At 48.2% G+C, this 19,382-nt stretch overlaps 1 protein-coding gene across 3 annotated transcripts in view; it reads left to right on the top strand.

Moving 5' to 3' along the window:
• Positions 1-19,382, top strand: part of PTH1R (parathyroid hormone 1 receptor) — a 137,705-nt gene that overhangs the window by 22,684 nt on the left and 95,639 nt on the right. For 2 of the 3 annotated variants that reach the window (XM_064505642.1, XM_026095997.2), the window contains exon 3: positions 1,683-1,778. The exons of the other annotated variant lie outside the window; for it this stretch is intronic. In XM_064505642.1, coding sequence (XP_064361712.1) covers positions 1,683-1,778 — 96 coding nt within the window. The remainder of the gene's footprint in view (positions 1-1,682; positions 1,779-19,382) is intronic. 3 annotated transcript variants of the gene reach the window in all.

The following is a 19,382-nucleotide window of genomic DNA, read 5'->3' as shown; positions in this document are numbered from 1 at the left end:
TCTATCTGCCTTGCAGGAAAAGAGCATATTATTTTCTTGTGAAAGTCACCAGGTTGGTAAATGGGATTGGCCCTGCAGCAGAGATGGAGCAATAAAGGCACACCTTTTTATGCCACGCACTTCAAAATTCAGACTCTCACCAGCTCTGTGAACAGTTTTTGTCAGCTACAGGAAGAAGTGGGGCAAATGCTTTCCTGGTGGGTCTGCAGCCATCAGAAACTTCTGGTCAGCCCTAGAGATTTCCTACTGTATCACAAAGTGTTTAGGAAGCAATTCACTGCCATGCAAAGACAAGCTGCTGCAAGATGCATTATGGGCACGTACGTAGCGTGCACAGACCAACAGCCCATAGTCCATACTCAGCTCACCTGGCATAACTGGCAGTCTGGAAGGGTCAGAGGAACAAGTGTGCCTGGCAAGCAGTTCCCTCCATGCAGAGTGTTTCAGTCTCAGGCTTATGCAGAGCTTCAGCAATACCAGGACCAGAAAAATCCTGTGGTGGGTTCAGCGGGGAAGGCTTAGTTTGACAGTGGTTCTGCTTCAGGCTGGATCTTTTCCTCCTCATGCTGGAGGTACTTAGGAGGACAATGTCCGGGGCTTGCTCCAAAGACAAAGGCAATGTCATTTGGGGACACTGTGTCTCCTGGGTCATTCAAAAGCCTGGAGGAAAGGCTCAGAAATAGTTTCTTCTTCTTACAATTGTGAACCAATGCAAAAAATGCCATTGCACTTGGTGGGAGATTAGACTGGCCTCCAGCAGGCCAGAGGTAGAACAGGAAATTTGGCCAGTCGTTATGGGACATGACTGGAACTTGGGAGATGTAGCCCATGCAGGCTCCTTCTCTCCCACGGTGATGTCCCATGCGTCGGGTGACGAGAAGAGACTGAGGATGGGGTATGTCTAGGGCATCAGCCCCCTCTACAGAGCAGGGTGCATGTTGAACATGAAGCCCCAAGTGGGATCCAATCTCCCCAGCCCAGAGCTGTTGTCCCTCTCATGGATCTTTCCCTCTCCATTCAAACCCACCACACCGGGAAGGTCCAGGTCTTGCTGGAGGAGGGACTTGCAAGGGCAGGTCAGTGATGAGAGGTGTAGGACGCAGTGTCAGCTGGACTTAAAGCCTCCCTGCAGCCTTCACCACAGTCTCCTCATCCCTTCCTGCCTTCCCCTATCAACAGAAAGAGAAGTGGGTTAAATCTGCAGAGGGAGGGTGACAAGCCCTGACTGTGCAGTGACAGATAGCAGTGATGGCAGGAGGGGACCTGGCCCCATTGGCTGCAGTCGTCCTTTGCCGTAAGCCACCACACTTCACCTCCCTCCACGATGTAATAAATAGACAAAAAGCCACCACTGCAGAAAGTCTGTCTCTTGCTCCCCGAACAGCATCTCAGGAGCTTTCTCTGGGCATTGCTCTCACAGCACAACATTATTGTCTGGCAACAGGATTCTGATCTGTTGACAAGAGTCTCTTTGATGCATATTTAGGTAGTTAGTAAAATATTTATGAAACAGGATTGATCCACTCTGCAGACCTTGAGGCCCATAATGCACACCCAACGTGAGGGCAGGGAGGGCAGGGGAGGAGAAGGAAGCAGAGGGAGCAGTACAGTTGCAGAGGCTGCTGCAGTTTCTGACTGAAATACACCTTCAAACCCTCCATGAAATGTTTTCTTGTAAACAGGAAAGCTCCCGCGTGCACGTGGGCGGCCCAGACACTAGAGAAAACTTAACGGTTCGAACCAAACCCGGCTCAGAGGACGGAATCACTGTGCACCTGGTATGTGGTTAAATAAGAAGTACCTATTTCAGTAATGACCCCAGACAGCAGTGTGGGGACCTAGAGCATCAGCCCAGCAAAGCAGGGCAGCCCAGCAGACCTTAGCAGGTAAGATGCCAGGGAGAACCTGTCAGACTGCAAGGAGCTGCCCCTGACTTGTGTCTAGTGGTAGTTCTAGCTCTCTTTGTAGTGCAAAATTATTTGGGTTTTTAATTTTTTTTTGGCTTTTTACTCATTTTGCAATCCACTGTACAATCCCTGCAGTACCAGAGGCTGCCTATGTCTCTCCATGCTCCAATCTCTCTCCTGTGAAATTGTTTTTAAAGTTAAGGCACTTCTCTCACTGTAGATGTCAAAAAGATGGGCATCTCCATCTGAGCCAGTCACCCCAGCCCACACATCCATAGGCCATGGAGAGAATATCCAGCTGTCAAAGCTTCTAAACTGAGTTGCCCTCAGCAGGCATCAGTTCCTCCCTGCTGACCAAAAGGAGCCTACAGAGACTAGCTCAGATTGAGCCATCTAACTTTTAAATACTTTCTGTAGCACAGAGAGACCCCACTCACAGTTCTTTACTGTGTTCACGCAGTGCTCAGCACAACAGCACCGTGATCCTTCCTTAGGCCCTCCCAAAACACGCAGAAATCACAATAATTACTTGCTCTTCCCAGAGCAATACCCTAGATGCTTTTGCCCCAGGTTTCTGGAGAGGGAAAACCCATGCCCTGGAGAGCAGCTTGTAGGAAGATTAACCAGCACAGCCTCTTTAGGAAGAGGAGCCCTAAGGCTCAGAGCAAAGGTTCTCTTGTCTCCTGTCTGCAGGTGGCCAAGGGTAGTTGGCTTTGGAAACATAACAGAGCAATCATATTACGATGCTTCCCTGCAATACCCCAACCACATGCAGTGCAGGGCCTTCCTGAGCAAGACTTAGTTTCCATGTACTCACTGAACCTGAGATTTTGTTTGTCTTTTAATCTGCCCAGCCTTCCCTTCAACTTTTAGCTTCCACAATGTTTTTCAGTGGGAAGTTCACCAGCTTTACTAAACCTCATGCAAAGCTTTGCATGCCAAGCATCAAGTCAGGTCAGTGCGGTATCTGACTTTGCCACAGATCTACTGGGGGCTCTTCGGTACGTGTTTCCCTTCCCTAGGCAGCCAGGTCATCTCTGTTCAAAGTCATGTCTATGTGAGCTCTGGAAACACACTGGCATTCCTGGCTGTCCCCACTATAGACAGCTCTTCAGAGCTATTTCGTTTCTCAGCATGTTCCCTGCTGTGCCCAGATTTGTCACTGAACTCCATTTGACTTTTGGGACTAAACAGCCCAAATTCATTTCACTTGGACAGAAGAATGAGACAGCTGACGGGAGTCTGCGCACACCAGGATGCCTCAGCAGTTGGACCAGAGAGCAGGGCACCAGCGAATGGTCTTTCAGCTCTTCTAAGGTCTGAGGTGGGGGTAGATGTCACTATTTGAAGCTCGACATGCAAAACTTCACACAGTGGGGAGTTAACGTACGAGACCCCTTCCCACAGGATGTTGCAAGGAGGACTCAGTGGCTATCTGGAGAAGCCCATCTTTCTCCACCAACTATATTCTTGATTCAGACTTCTCCGCTAGATGGGCTGAACAGAGCGGGAATGACTGCAGGGTAAGGCTGCCCAGTGTGTTTCCTTAGGGATGTGGAGGGCTGGATTTGGTAACCCTGCCACCCCATTCCGGTTTCTATATCTCTGATTTCTGGGGAGAAACAGCACGTTCCCCACCATACACACTTTGGAGCTGCCTCCGAGAGATCCAGCCAAACCTGCCGGCTCCTGCCCGGACCACGGCACCTCATTGGGGATCTCACTGATGTGCTTTGCTGCAGAAGTCCTGCAGATGTCAGAGGGTCACAGGGCCATGGGATGGGGTTTGAGGAGGGGAAGTGGAGGAAGGGAACGGAGGAAGGGGGACTGGCCCGGTGGTTCGCTGCTATCACCAAACTGGCTGTCACAATAGAAGCACTGTTGCCTTGTGGGCTGGCTGGATGATGGGATTTCACAGGGCTGTAAATCACTTGTCTGGCGGCCGCGCTCTCCCTCCCGTGTTGAAAAGGCTTAGGTTTCCCTCGCTCAGAAATGATTGCAAACTCGGGGAAGGGGGCGGAGGCCAGGTGCTGGAACCGTTCAGTGGGGGCATCCCCAATCGCATACCTCTGAAATCTGACCCTGGCAGGGAAGTCGATGCGGTTCAACTGACTTCAGGACCTCGCTGCGCCTGTGCCAGAACAAACAGCTGCATTGAGGATTCCTGGGCCATTAGCAGTGGCCATCCACACTGGGAATGCTTTCTCCTGCCTCGCAGGGAGGGAGGGAGGCACCCCGCGCTCATTCGCTCAGCTTCCAGATGCTCGCAGGCAGCCCAGCACTCATGCAGCATGTGAGTGCTCACTGGCACTCGCTCCAGGCACATGTTTCAGGCACAGGGGGATGCAAACACCCCGAGCAATGCATGGATGCAGCAGACTAGCAGACATTCAGACACCTTTGCACAAACAGATCAGGACATTCACACCGTCCTTGGCTAAGCACCCACACCCAGCAGCCTGGGGACACAGCTGCGGCAAGTCCCTAGTGTGTGAAAAGCCAGGTCTGATCCAGACCTCCTTTGTCAGTGTTCGAGGCAGTCAGGTACCTGGTGGAAGAGGCTTTCCACATGTGGGGAAGGGACATATGACAAGGGTACTATAGGAGTGTGTCTTCTGGAGGGACCTCCACCCGTTCCCAAGGCCCTGCGTCTATAGTGCAGTGCTCTGACCTCTCTCTCAGCCCATGGGTCTATGGGTTAAACTCCATGAGTTGAATCCAGGCTGTTCCAGGGATCCTCTGACTTAGCTACACTAAGTAGTTTGGGGCAGGATGCAACACAGAGAGGTGACAGCTCTGAGATACAGGAGGGGAACAAGACGTGGGCATCACTGGCATGAGATTTGGGTGCAGTTATGAAGTCCATGAAATCCTGTGCGGCTCAGGGGTGGTGGGGTGTCCATCCTGTGGCGCATACAAGAACAAAATGAAATTAGGAAAGAAACAAAAGGAGGACATTCTTCAACCAGTGCGTACTTAATCTGTGGAACTCCTTTCTGCAGGATTTTGTGGGTGCTAGAAGTTTACATGGGCTTAAGGGGAGACTGAACAAGTTCTTGGAAGAGAAATGCATGGAGTGTTGGTAAATCCTTAGTAACTGTGTCTGGCTCAGGAAGTCCCTTGGCTGCAAATCAATGGCGGCTGGAAGAGTTTTAGGAGGAAGCCTTACGTACTGTCATCCTGTTCTTGCAGTCTTTTCCAAGCATCCACTATCGGCCTTGGTTTGAGGGAGGTTAATGAGTTTAGGGGACCCAACACATCCATGCTTCCATTCTTACATCAAGCATGGCACTTCCATGTATTTCCAGCACAGAGGAAAAGATGGAGAAACATTCATCTTTCAGAAAGTGAAGAAGAGCTTGAGGGGGACAGGGTTTGACATTATTGCTCTGAGTGCAATGCTGTCACCTCTTTGTGTTGCACCTTAGTGATCAAAGGGGAAGTGTCTATACTAATTTTGGGGTGTGGGGGGGAGAGGCTGAGGTCTTTAAGGCTCAGAAAACAAAACAGGTCCAGAGAGTGTGACTTGCTAATACAACTAAGCTAATCTAAGTGTGACTTGCTAATACAACTAAGCCAACCTAAAGCCAATTTTCTGCCAAAAAGAGGCAATCATTCTTCTCTTTCTATTAACCTCCTCCTCAGGGCTGATGTTGCAGGCAGTATGACTGTACTGTGAGCCAATCCACTGATTTAAAAATAAACCTTCCATATAAAAGAGAGAAAAAGAGAGACTGTGTTTCTGCTGGATCTGTGACCTGAACTGATTTGTCAGAAGTGTCATAGCCGACACAGTTAAGGGTGCAGAAGTATCTGGCCAAGAGGGAAGCCTTGGGGATGGAGGGAATTTGGCCTCTCACCTTCAGCAGCAGCCAGGCTTTAGGCTGACTTTCTGTCAGGCTACACCACAGAATAAACCAGAAATAGGCTGCAATGAGCTCTGTGTCTCACAGTGCCTCATAGAAATGCTATCTAGGTGGACTTTTTGTCTTTATTAAGTCTCACTGAATTTTTAGTTGTCTGATATAAAGTGAATATTTCCCCTCTGTCACCAAGTTTTTGCATGTGCCTAAGCTCCACATAGGTCCATAGCCTGTACAGTCAAAAACCACAGTATATGCTTGCCATGTTGTAGGGCTCTGAGATGCTAGCGTGAACATCTCCTAGAAGGGCTGGACTTAAAGTTACTTGGATGTATTTAGTGTTCACATAGTGAAGTAGAGAAATCCCGGATGGCAACAGTGAAGCCAAGAACAGTTCTGCAGCCCAGTGCTTCCATTCATTTACACAGGGCCTCCTAACCCATAGCCATCCAAAGAGTCAAAGAGAACCCTAACCAGATCCCAGGGTCTTATTCCTTGTGGATACATGGTTTTCACAAAGATACTCTCACACCAGCTGATTTTAGCATCTCGGGATCAGGACAGCTGCCCCAGCCCAGCAACTGGGGCTGTACCACCTACTGGGATTTTATCAGTGGCTGCATAGAAAGCATACTCCCCAGATGCAGTTGCATGCTGTGACTCTATCCTATGCTCTGATCCAGCACATGGCAATGCCAAGGAGGACTGTACCTCTGTCTCCTCTGGGTCTCTCCTTCCTGATACGCAGGGCACTGCTACCACATGGATCTCAAACACCATAAGGCAAGATGGCTTGGCTAGGATCAAAGAGAGAGTCAGCTGCAAAGAAACACCACAGCACCCCTGGTAGGTTGAATCAAGCTTAAACTCCATCACAGAAACAACTGAAGCAGGAAAAGCAGAGAACCAAAAGGCCAATGCAATGACCCCAGCTGCATTTCCAAATGTCAGGTCAGTCCTGGCCCGTTGCAACCTTCTCTTCCTCTTCTCAAAGGCGGCAGGAACGGCCCCCAGAACCTCTGTTTATCACTTTGTCTCAAAAGCCCACACAAATGTTTATCTGTGAGTGGCAATGAGCTGTACCTCGTTGTGGATGTACCTCATGGGCAGCATGAATGCATTCTGGCTGGGTTAGGCCATGCTGTTGGCTTCATCCAGTGGCTCTTGGGCAAATGTGAGGGAAACAGGAGGGAGACCAAGGGCATAAGGAGCTCATTGCTTCAAGTTTCTGCCTTGCAGTGAATAGAAGGGAGCATTTGCACTCCAGGCATGGCCCAGCCCCGCAAGATGCTGGGGATGGGCTGCATGGTCAATGTTTTTGCAAAGGACAGGTGGCTGGTGGGCGCCTGGAGAGGCAGAGAGTGGTCAGGAATCTGGATGGGGATGAAATGGCCATCTGAAAGAGGAAAAAGTTGATCAACTGAGGAAGGATGAGGAGATATTCTTGTGGTATGCTAAGAAAGGCACTGTAGTCCTCCAGTTCTCCAGGACTGAGGAACAGCCCTCACCCAGAGGACAGGACATCTGTGCCTCTCTTTACCCGTCGCCCCATTCCCTCCGAACTAACATTGTGTGTCCTGGTCTCACAGTTTTCCTACCACCTCAGGTCCCCACTGCCTGGACCCTGTTGATGAGCTTAGCGTGTGATCCACTGAATAGCTGCAGTTGCCATGGTGGGATCTGGGGCAGGTGACGGGGCGAAAGTGCTGTTTGTAGAAGGTACAAGGATGTAGCAAGGAGGGTTTCAGCCACTGTGGGACCCTCCACTGTGGGTCTGGGGTAGCTGCCACCTGCCCTGGTGATACAGAGTGGTGGTATCTGAAGAGGAAGCAGAAAGCTTGCTGTGATTCAGGCACGCTACACACAAAGCTGCCATTTGCTGGCAGAGCGGGTCAGATGCATTTCTGGCAGCCCTACAAACAAGCCCACATCACGTGCTCAAACATGCTACTCACACCCACATGCACCTATATGGCACGTTAGCCATGCCCAGTGCTCACTGCACAGGCTCAGAGTGTTAAACCAGCACGGCTGCGGGTAATACAGCCTTCTTGTGCAAGGCACACACACCACATAATGTCCATGACGCTCAATAACAGCACCAGTCACAGAACCAGGAGAAGACAGTTGCATGAAAGGAAAAGTGAAAGGGACCTGGAAATTGTGGATAATTGTCTCAGGGCTGTTTAGTTGCTGTGTAGACAGAGCTGCAAGGGTAGGATTCATCTGACTCTGTGAAGACATCTTCATGAGAACTGCTGCCCTTCCAGAGACAGTGAAGATGTGGTCGGTAGAGCCAGTACAGTCCAGCATGCCGCTCAGTTCAGTCTAATCTCAGCACTGGAAATAGCGCAGAACACACCTGTTCCCACCACAAGCTCTAGAGGAACCCAGGGAGACCAGCTAAGCTGGAGGTATCTTCACTGCAGGTGCCTAAAGCAAAGTGAGGTGCACCCCAGCCACTGGCCCACACATGCTCTGTACCCTGCCATGAAAGGAGGTGTGCTCTGCAGTCCTGAGTTACCGGGCAGTTCATGGCATGCCAGCCACAAACCTTCAGGCTCTGTGTGACCAGATACCAAACTTTCTGTTTCCATTTTCCCAGGAGCAGCCAAGCTGTAGGTGTTAATAGCACAGTGTGATCTGTCTACTGCACGTCTTCACAGCCCAAGAAGCTGGGACACTGAGTGTCCAAGGGCTCGTTGTATACCTTTTCAAGTAACTAGCTCAAATGTTAGGCAAGCTCTCTCATTTCTTCCAATGTTAAACACAAGGACAATCCAAGGTCAAGCAAAGGATGAGATGTGGGCCCAGCACCTTGTGCCCACACAGGCTCTCACAACCTGCCCAAAGGTGTCCCTGGCCCCTGCGATCTGTTCTTCCCTATCTGAAGTATTCGTCTTTCCCGCAGAGAGACAGGCTGTCCCATGGTTTGCCCAGAGCCCAGCACATAACAGTGACAGGTCCTCTCTGTCCTTTAAATTTGCCTGTCACCTCTTTGGTGTACCATGTAGGGAAAATGATGCTTAGAGAGGCGTTTTTGGTTCACCTGGTTGTCAGCCCTTCTGGTCCAAGGGCATTTTTTTTGGACAGTTAGAGCAGTCAGACAGAGTGAGGTAGACAACCAGGCAGAAGGGATATACTAGCAAGTCACCCTCCAAGGCTTTTTCTCCAATACAAAAGCCATGAATCTGCTGACATGAGGCAGTTAAGGGGTCTTCTGGTTGCAGGGCTGCTTATAGGGTATTCCTGACAAATGGCCACCAGCCCGTTGTTGTGGACCCCCACCCCCACCATCCGTCGCTGGATTTTGTATCAGCCTTGCTGGCTTGATGTAACGTATTTCTGAGTGGAGGTGCCTCAGTCTCGCATCCCCATGTGTCTACACTGCAGATATCTCCAGTTGTACCAGTTTGGCTCCCCTTATAAATAGAGATGTCAGCAGTCTAATCCAGGTGCAGTTAAAAGGAGACATATAAAGCAGATCAGAGGAATCCTGCCCTAAAAGTGCCTGTTTTCCCATCTGATTAGCTCTGATTAGTCTGGTGAAAACCGCCAACCAGCGTGTGCCCCTCCTGGGCTGGTGCCTCGTATCATCCTCCAGGTGATACACCATTCCAGGGAGTGTATGGATGTCAAATGTGAGACCTGATGGGTTTTATATACTCTATATTGGGAAAAATCGACTACACTAAGGCCTTCCCAGTATGGTAGGACATGGTTGGTGGGATACAACACGGGGGCTAGCATGACCTCTGCTTTGCGCTGCAATTCAGAAAGGGAATTTGTCCTGGATGCTCGAGTAGTGGCCTGGTGAGGCCTTTATTTGCTTAGCATTATTGTTTTGCCATAAGTTGCCTGTGGGATCTTCAGCAGATCCACAGCGCTGCTGGGATCACTTGCATCTCTGAGTTTCAGTGGACAGCAAACCTTCAGCCAGCTGCGTTAAGTGTATGGGGTCATGGCGCTTCAGTACTGCTTCGACTGGGGATCTATCGTTTAGTGTTCAGAGGTGCCTTACTAGATTCAGATCCAGATTCCCAGCAGTTCCTTTCTGTGACCCAGATGCATATCCCATGCTCCAAGGCCCAGTGTCTGGATGTGCCCGGCATGCTGGCAAAGAAAACCCTCCGAGGAGCAGGCACTTCCTTTGTGTTGTACAGGTTAAAGGATCAAAACAACACTTGCTAAACAATTGCTGCAAAAATGCAAGCTATTCTGAACAACCAGGTCTCTCCCGGTCATTCCAGAATCATTAATACTGAATCTATGACCTTCAACATCCCGCAGCAGCCAGGGAGGATCAAGCACCTGCATTTCTGTGCTAGTCAGAGCACAGAAAACAGGGGGCTGTGCCAAAACACTGGTTGCAGCTGATCCGGTAGGAACACAAAGAGGGCGTAGAGATGATATGTGATCTGGTGTCAAGCCCACCAGGACAAAATCACCATCTTAAAACCTTGCATATATGTTTGAAACAACTATCTGAGGCTTTTGGGGTGCTGAGGCAATGACAGTCCCAAAAATTGGCATTAGCTATTCTGCAGACTTCTGCTCTGGAGATACCAAGGTGAAAAAGGGAGAGAGTAAGAAATGAGGAAGGGGTAGAAATGTCAACCAAAAGCTTTCTGCACTGAGAGGAATGTGCACGTATGTGCGTACGTGCGCTGCTCCCCTCGGCTGAAGGAAATGCCTGGCTTTTGGGCAGCTGTGCAGCATCACTCCCAGTGGCCAAGCTGTCACTACAAGTTCCTGCGGTTCCTCTCTGCCTCTTCATTTAGTGGTTATTGCTAGTGGGCTCTTAGTCAAATGGCTGCCAGAGCTCCGGTCTCATGTGAATCCCAGGACAGAAGCTGTTCTCCCCTTTGTGGAGTGACTGTGCTGGGAAAGCAGAGGAAGCATCACTGCACGGACAGTCGGTCTTGGACAGCACCTCCCTTCGCTCTCTGTAGCTTTCCCTCCGCCTGGCTTTGGTCCCATGGGAGAGAAGTGCCCCTGAGGAGACACAGCTCTGAGGAAAGTCCAGGCTGCAACCAGGCCCCAGCTCTCTACCTGCTTTTGCATTATTTATTATTGGCCATAGATGGCAGCAAACATCTCGATCCATCCCGCTGCCTTGGCTGGCTGCAGCCAGGAGCCACAGGAGCAGAGACACAAGCCAGAGAAATTCCTCCATCCCTTTGCTGCATGGCCATGGCCTGTTCTCCAAAAGAAAAGAGGGCTGGTGAGGCAGGGGCACTGACTCCTGACTAGGGCTAGCTGCCTCCAGCAGAGCAGGGCTAGTGGCTTAGGGGTTGTGGCCACTAACAGACCAGCCCTGAATCTCCCCCAGGACCCCATGCCTCGGGGTGCTGGGATGAACTGAGGGACTGGAGGGAGTCAGGTGTGGTGATCCCTTCTGTATCTCTCCCTGGGAATGGGCCCAGAGATGTGCCCTGTCTCTGAGGGAGCTAATGGGACTGGGTTAGCTGGGAGGAGTGCCCATCCCTCAGCCGTGGGGATAATCTCAGCCCTGGGATGGAGAAGGTCCTGGGGCAGAGCAGCAGTGACAGGGCCAGAGAAAGGGCCCTGGTTGGTTTCATTTTGCCAGTGTAAATGGAGCCATTGATTCAAGGTGTAGGAGAAGGCATATCTGAAGGCTTTCCATCTGTAGATGTGTATATCCACCTCTTTATCAAGCAACTTCGACTTTACTAACCCTGTTTTTCAGCTGGGAGACCACAATCACTCCAGCTATAAAGGAACTTAAGAGAAGCCAGTCAGAATCAGACCAAAACTCTATCCGGCCCCAGGCCTTTTTCCCATAGTGGCTAAGAGCAAATGCTTAGGAAAAGGAATAAACAATGGAATTTTGGGGAGTAATCCTTCCCTCTTTTCCTGCCTACATTACTAGTCACCTGCCATTTTAGGACCCAGAGTTCTGGAGGTTGCATGAAGTATCACAGTGCTTCACAGCCATTCCTCCGTTAAGTTGTTATTTATGTTAGCAGGAGTTTTATAGGTGTCTTGTTTGCAGGCCGGAGCTGTCCTTTTCCTTTGGGTTGCATACACCCCAGCCCAACAACAGCCCCTATTCCCCACTGCAGTCTCAAAGAGGGAAGTGAGGATACAGCTGAAGCCTGTCTGTCTGTCCTTCTGCATCCCATGCAGGTGTGTGATTAGCTGGGAAGGAGGGAGGTGGGCTGGGTCCCCACCTCCCAGCACAAACTTCAGGTTTAGATGGGGGTTAAGATTCCTGCCTTGGCCAGGCTTTCTGGACAGGCTTGGTGGTGTCACTTAGCCTCCCTCTGCACCTCAACTGCTTTGCTGTAAGGGAGGAGTCCTAACTCTGCTTTGCCTCCGGAGACATCTTTGCTGGAGCTGGATATATTGTGCCTCTCACGGCCTCTAGTGTTTCAAGCTACATTAGAGAAGTGTATGCCTTCTCGGTTATTTCGCCACTGAGGAGAAAGCATTACAAGACCTGCTGCTTCTCACTTTGCCTTGATTTCACTGGATTGCTTTTCTCTCTCTCTCTCTCTCTCTCCAGCTTTTTTTTTTTTTTCCTGTGCTTTTTTAGCCAAGCTCCAGACCCATGGCTCTTTTCCAGAGCCTGGAATGCTCTTTCCCTGCCAGGTCCCCTTTTTTCACAATCCTTTAATTATCATTTCAGGATCATAATCACCCAGAGAGAGACAGAGTGAGAAGGCGAGACGGAGTGAGCAGGAGCATGAGTTCCCCCCTACGTTTCCCCCTAGAAGCGCAGAATAGGAATGCTGTGGTTGTATAGGTTGGCTCCTACAATTAGCACCGCCTGTATAATTAGCCCAAGATAGATGGTGCTGGCAAGGAAACACCTCATCAGTCTAATTTCAAACTGTTATAAAACCAGTGAATGGAAAACGGAGAGCTTCCATTTGTTTCCAATTGAGAAAAGTACAGGGTTAAGGTTGGTCTGCAGCTCCACCTCTTGCACACGAGCGCATACTCACCCATGGCTAAATGAAACCGGGAGGGAATAGTGAATATTCAGCTGTGACAAATCCATTGCCTTCTCAGGATACAGAGAGAGATACCAAGGGCTCAGGGCACGGTGTCAAAACTCAGATCAAAACTTCTCTGCCTCACCTCCTCTTTATTTGGCTACTCTATTTATTTATTTACTTTTTCTCCTCCTCCACATCTTCTCCTGATTAGCATTTCCAGAGGAGGCTGAGCTCCCCAGAGCTGGCCAATTTTGCATGCTCTTTTTATTCTGGAGGATTTACAGACTTAAAAGCTAAGGCAGGCAAAAGAGTGGGAAAGCAGGCTCCAGGGAGAAGGGAGGTGCCCATGGTCAGGGAGGGAGTCTGTGTCAGAGGAAAGAAGTAATTCTGGTTCCTAGTTGTTTTCCTGAGCTGCGGGACTACACATAATGTTTCTTCCCCTCATCCCTTTCTCTTTTAATTCACCTCTTTCCTAGCTTTATGGCTTTCCTCCCTTCTCCCAGTGCTCCTCATCATCGTTTCCCTCTCTTCTTTCCTGCCAAACTTTTCCTTTCCACCCTTTTTCTGTCCCCAGCTACATCAGGGGCTGAACAATCCCTTCACATTGCCAGGAGGTGCTACTCTGTTCATGTTTTTTGTTGGCATTGCTTTTCTTTCTGGGATGGTGAGTGCCTCTGTGGCAATATATGTGGTGTGGTTGGCTCAGGGAGGGCTGAAAACACTAGGTCCCAAAATTAGACACTCCTACCCCCCTGCCAGGAAACAATGGTGTGATTGTCTCAGCCTTGATTTCTGCTTTTGGGCAGCTGGCTGCTGGTACACCTCAGACCCTTGTGTTGTTCGCAGAGGACTAAGACTCACGTATGCCAGGGCCAAAGGCTCAGAGGTCATAGCTCAAGTAAGATGTTGCCCTTTAAAGCACAGGAATCAGCTTTGCACTGAAATACCTCCAGCTCAGCCGGACATCTTCCCAGAATCAGACAAGGCACTTGGTGTCATGTCCCAGCACTGGGGAACCACAGGCAGCCATTTAGAACAAAATCCTACCCAGCAGCTCCCTCACCTTCAGGTTCTGTTACAAATTCTAAACTCCATACAGGTTCACTGAAACATTTTCCAAGTCCCCTTAACCTTTTGTGCTCCCTAGGAGACAACACATGGGAGGACAGAGAATGGGTAGCATCTTTTTAAATAGCTTGTGACTATGGCACTTACCATGCTCTGTTTTAGGAGTCACTGGAGAATGGTGTGGAAAAGCAGTGTGCATGTCTGGGCCTGGCAGGTTGGTGCAGAGTTAGCAAGCAAGTCTATTTGGGGCCCAGAGGAGTCTGTGCAGTTGCTTCGTGTTATTTTTGTCATGGAAAGAGTAAAAGACAAAATGGGTGGATGCCATTCAAAACTCGGTGTCTCCCTGAGGATACCTCCCTAATCCAGGGAAGACATGAGCTCATAATCTCCAGACTGGTTCCCCTCACTCCAGTGGTGATGGTTTGAACTGCATCTGCAGAGGGTCTGGCTCGGGTTGCTTTTGTCTGGCTTTAAATTCAAGCTGTTAATTTTGTTTGCACCCAAGTACCAACAGAAACCCAAAAGGTAAAGACAGAAGTTCATATCTGCCCTTGGAGAGGAAACCCATCAGGATTCAAGCAGGACTATCTCAGTTGCCCCATTGCAGGCAATGCTTGGGGTTGTTTCTTCACAGCACTAGTCAGGAACATAGAAAGAATGGTCTGTAGATAATGCTGTCCATTCTGGAGGCAGGAATGTGGGTAAGGAAAAGAGACAATCAGTCTATTTTCAGCTCAGAATTTCTGGAATGAAAATTGCATGCATCTCTTCTGGGTTCTGGGTTTCTGCTAACATATATTATTGCATAGACATAAACCCACACTGATAGACATTATAGTCCTCAGAGCACTTCCTCAGCTGCAAAAAGGCTGAACAAGTTGTTGGTTTGCAAGGACAGCCATTAGTGGGAGACATGTTCACAAGTATGCTTTCTTGAGGGGAGTTTCTGACAAGATGTCACTGTTGGTCATTGGACTGCTGTCTTCCCTGACATGGGGCTGCATCATTATGACCTCAAGTGGTTTGTCCTCCAGCTGGCCTATCTCCTAAACTGGGGGCACTGGGATACATCAAAGAATGCCAGTGGTGTTTTGCCAAAGAAGGCTTTTCCATTTAAGCCAGCCACTTAAAGGGCATTTCTGGACAAAGACATTTTACCCTGCAATGTAGAGAAGAATCCAAGAGGCTTAAATCAGGATCTAGTCAGCTCAGCCTTTCCCAGTAGTCAGTGTAGGCTCCTCTGGAAAAAGTCATGCCTTGGAATGGGCTGAATCATCCTCTAGAGATGCTTGTCCTTTGCCACTGGCCATGGATGGGGGCTGCCACAAAACCGTGTTCCTAATTTAGGTGCTGTGGTAGGTAAAGTTAGATGAGAGGAGTCTGAATTATGGCATTGGTGTTTTCAAAAGGTGTTTTCAGAAGTTTGTGCTTTCAAAAGCACAAACCTTAGATCTTGATGGCCTGTCATTAAAGTCATATGCAAGCCAAAAGGCCAAAACTATTCAGGAGAACTATGTCCCCCACCAGTAAATCCTTCCTAAGTTCCCCCAAGGCCTTGGATCACTCTTTCTCACCTCCTGTGCTATCTGCTGCACTCCACAGTCCCAAATTTCCCCCACACAGCAGCATCCACACGACATCAGTCTTCCAACATAGCAAATTGTTCAGAAAATCTTGCCAAGCGCCTTGGATGAAGGTAGCTCTCTCAATGCAGGATCCTTCTCATTAGCACGGCACATGCCAATCAGGTGTACTGAGACCACCAGGAGAGATTATCTCATAGCCATGATCCTCTGCTGGGGCTTCAAGAGAAGCCTAAATCCTTCAGCATGGATTGAATCACCATCACATTTGGCTTGGAGAAGCAAAGTGCCCTTGGACCTTTGCCTGAAGTGAAAAGGGTTATTCTCAATTTCCATTCTGCATTACCCCTGAGAAGGATAAGCTGTTTTCTAGCAACACAGGATGGGTGAAAGGATCAGGGGGGAGATAAGTGGGACAGGAAACGTGGCCATTTTCCACTCAGGTATTATGCAAACATAACGAGATTCTGAGTAAACGTTTACCAGGTGCCTCCTATTTCCTAGAAACCTTAGCTGAGTCCTCTCCAGCATGAAGACTGAAAGCTGTTCAGTTTTGAATTCATCCTTCTTCCATCTGCTTTACTAAGTTTGACCCTGCTTATAACTAAAAATGTTTGGCTTCCATCTCAGGCTGTCGACCTTGTTGATAGAAGAGGTTTCCTGTTGCAGGTCTTTGTTTTTGAGTGACTAGCTTTCCAGATGGCAGAGGCTACATTTCCCCTTCTCTCCTTCCAAGGTCTGTTTCGCTTCTTGCTACCTGCTAATTAGGACTCATTAGCCATTGGTAGAACTGAATTGGGAGACAGGAGACCGCGACTTCAGTGCTCAATGTCTGCAGCAGTAATCTTGGGAGGTCATTGCTCTTGCTGTGCAGCTCTCACAAGGAGAACAGAGCAATCGCTCAACTGAATCTAACTGGGGTCTTTTTACCCTAATTCCTGTCTCCAAAGTGGCCAACACCGGATGTTTCAGAAGAGGTAGAAGAAACACCACTGTAAATATGTGTGGTGTAATCTCTCCCCACATCCAGGGTTTTTTTGTAATCTCTAATTCCTGACTAAGGTCTGAATCATCAGGAGTGTTTAAGCCTTCCAAAAATGCTTTTTTAATTTGGTCCTCTAAGGAAATAAGATTTATTTGCTCATGCACTATGTTTGTACATGTGTGTGCATGCATGGGTTTTCCTGTGCATCTGTAGCTCTCACCCCAAGCAACTTCTGAATTTTTTGAAATATTTTAAACAAATCTGATTTTTGATTGACATCCTAAGACAGCCGGTGCCTAATGGCCGTGTGAAAATGGGCCATCAGTTAGCGGAAAGCAATAGAATCCTGCTAAACTCTGCAAAAGGAAGGCTGCAATTTGGATTTAGCCATATTAGGCAGCAGGTCATCCAGAGTCCCTCAGATGTCAGGCCATAAGAAACTATGCTTCACTAGGTCCACCATCCATCTGATGATCTGTTAGCATGAGCTATTCTTAGATACAAAAGCCAGAAGGCTTTCCTGTATAACATGAGACAGAGAATTTCGCTCAGTTATTCCAACATAAAGCCCATTTCTCACAGTTGAGCTGGCTTGTATCTTTTTCAAAAGGCATCCAATCTGGGTTTTCAGATGGAGAATCGTCTGTGTCTTGTGCTAAATATAAGGCCTAGACACATTTACATGCATCAGCCAAAACGTCACAGGTCGGCGTGTGCACCAAAATGCCCAGTCCTCCTCTGAGTATTTCTAACTGGGGAAATAGTAATTTGATATTTGCATGTGCTGATATCCATATCTGTCTAGATATTAGTGGATACAAATTGTGTATTGTGATTGTGACAGCACTGGTATTCTGAATGAATCTTTCAGTAAGAGATCCTATCCCAGCATAGTTTGGTTGACGTAAGCAGGATGGCTCGATTTACATCGGCTGAAATTCTGGGTCCATTTGCTGTCTCTCGTTTTTTTTCATTAGTAATAAACCAATGATGGAAGAATCTGAGTCATTCAGCTCAACAGTATTTTTCAGTAGGCACTGAGTGTGTGTTCTTTGCGTGTGAAGGACTCAAAGAAATGTAGCACTGGTTTTCCCAGCTTTGGGATAAGCAGCAGCAAAGAGAAGATGCAAATGGATGATGTGTTCTTACATGAGCTGGGGTTTGGGTAGCTCTAGAATCAGCCCTGGAAATGCAGTCGATAAATATCCTTTTTTCCCTAGTTTGTGGCAGATAGTCCAACTTCAGGTGTGTCTGAGGTGTCTAAAGCGGGGGTCTGTGTGCTCTAGGCCCTGCGTATGACCAATGGATTGAGGGGAAACTCCAGATCTTGGGTGGGCTGATGGCTCACTGGAAAGACCCTCCCCCCAATGATAGAATCAGCTTAGGGTGACTCTCTGGTTGTCATGGTGTGTCAGTTACATCTCTGGAGATGTGTGATGAATCAAAGCTGAACTACCATGAAAGGTCAGCAGAAACATGAGACTACAGCTTTGGTGGCAATGCAGACACACTCAGGCATAAAGTCTTTGCCTATATGGAAATAAACTGGAGGCTGAGATCTCAGCAGGGTTTTTCCCTTTTCATCAGCATCTCTCATTCTGTGGTTGATGCAGACAAGATAAGTTCGGTATAACAGGGTGCAAAGCACCTACCTTCACGGCTCTGCTCCAAATGACCCTGTCTTTAGACTTACACATGGCAGCTCTGGTAGGCAATCCACTGTTGTTCCTGGTTATCCTGCTGTGGGAAGTTTCTCCTGGATAAAAGGCAATCTCTGAGTATTGGATTACACACAGCCAATGCAGAGAAGCGAAAGGAGTACCCCAAACACAAATGGAGTGGATCGCCTTGTGATTCTTGGGGAAGAAACATCTGAAAGCAGTTGAATGCAGGGCATTTAGTCAGTGAAGCCAAGGATGGAGAGAAAATGATAAGATGTGTGCATCCTGTTTTCAAAAAAAAAGGAGCAATGGCCCATTTCAGTGCAATATTGAACCCAGAGCTTTTGGCAGCATTTCTAAAGAAATGTCAAAAAATGAAGATCAAGAATATTCCCTGATGGCAGAGATGTAGGATTTCCTGAGTCAGAAAAACTTATTCCTTTCATCTCAGATAGCCAGTTTTCCCTCTCTTGTCTTACCCCAGACAATGCCAGTTCACCTGCTGGGTATAAATGAAGGCTGAAGCACTTGTCTTCAGTTTTCCCTTCACTGTCGTGTTTTCCATTTGAAAATAAGCATTACCCCAGAGGCCTGCTTCAATCTCACTTACCTGCACTTTTTCACAGTTTCCAATATCCCAGTTCTAACAAAATTCTTTCCGCCTTTCTTCTTGTTGACACACAAATATAGCCTCCAAAATCAGGCAGTAAGCAAGCCCTGTTTGTCATCATTCCTCCACTAACTTCACTCCAAAAAGAATCTATTTTCAAACAGAGACAACCTCATTAGCTGATTTACAGGCTTGTTGATGCCTCATTTGTTTCTGAAGCCAAAGTGAACTTCTGGCAAAACTTCCAGATGTAGAGAACTGGTGCAGTTTAATACACTGGGATATTTTTAGGGTTTTTCTTTTTTTCTCATAAATAACAATAATCTGCCTTTGTACCTGCTGAAAAGATCACAGGGAGATGACGGCATAGCAGGGAGGTTTGGCTGTGATAGAGAGATCAGCAAGTCATTTTTCCTGGGGAAAGCAACAGGGTTTCAGGTTCAGGGGTGACCATCATTTTCAGGAGTATGTGGTGATTAGAAAAGTGGATGTTGCATTGGAGAATACGGTGATTAACAAAGCTGATTTTGCACTGAGCAAGCAGCAGCATTAAAAAATAGCAGGTGATCTGTTATCCCACACTGCACAGCTCTGGCTCCAGCAGTAACAGTACTGGAATGAGAACTTTGTTGAAACATTTGTTATTGAGGCTATGGCTTACCTAGAACATCTGTCCCTGCATAAGCCTTGCCAGTTGACTTTATAAATCCTGACAGCAGTGGTTAAAAAAAAAAAATCAT

This window comes from Dromaius novaehollandiae, chromosome 2, assembly GCF_036370855.1.
Source record: "Dromaius novaehollandiae isolate bDroNov1 chromosome 2, bDroNov1.hap1, whole genome shotgun sequence".
NCBI lineage: Eukaryota > Metazoa > Chordata > Aves > Casuariiformes > Dromaiidae > Dromaius > Dromaius novaehollandiae.
The sequence above is the reverse complement of the archived record's forward strand: the minus strand, read 5'-3'. Positions and strand labels throughout refer to the sequence as shown.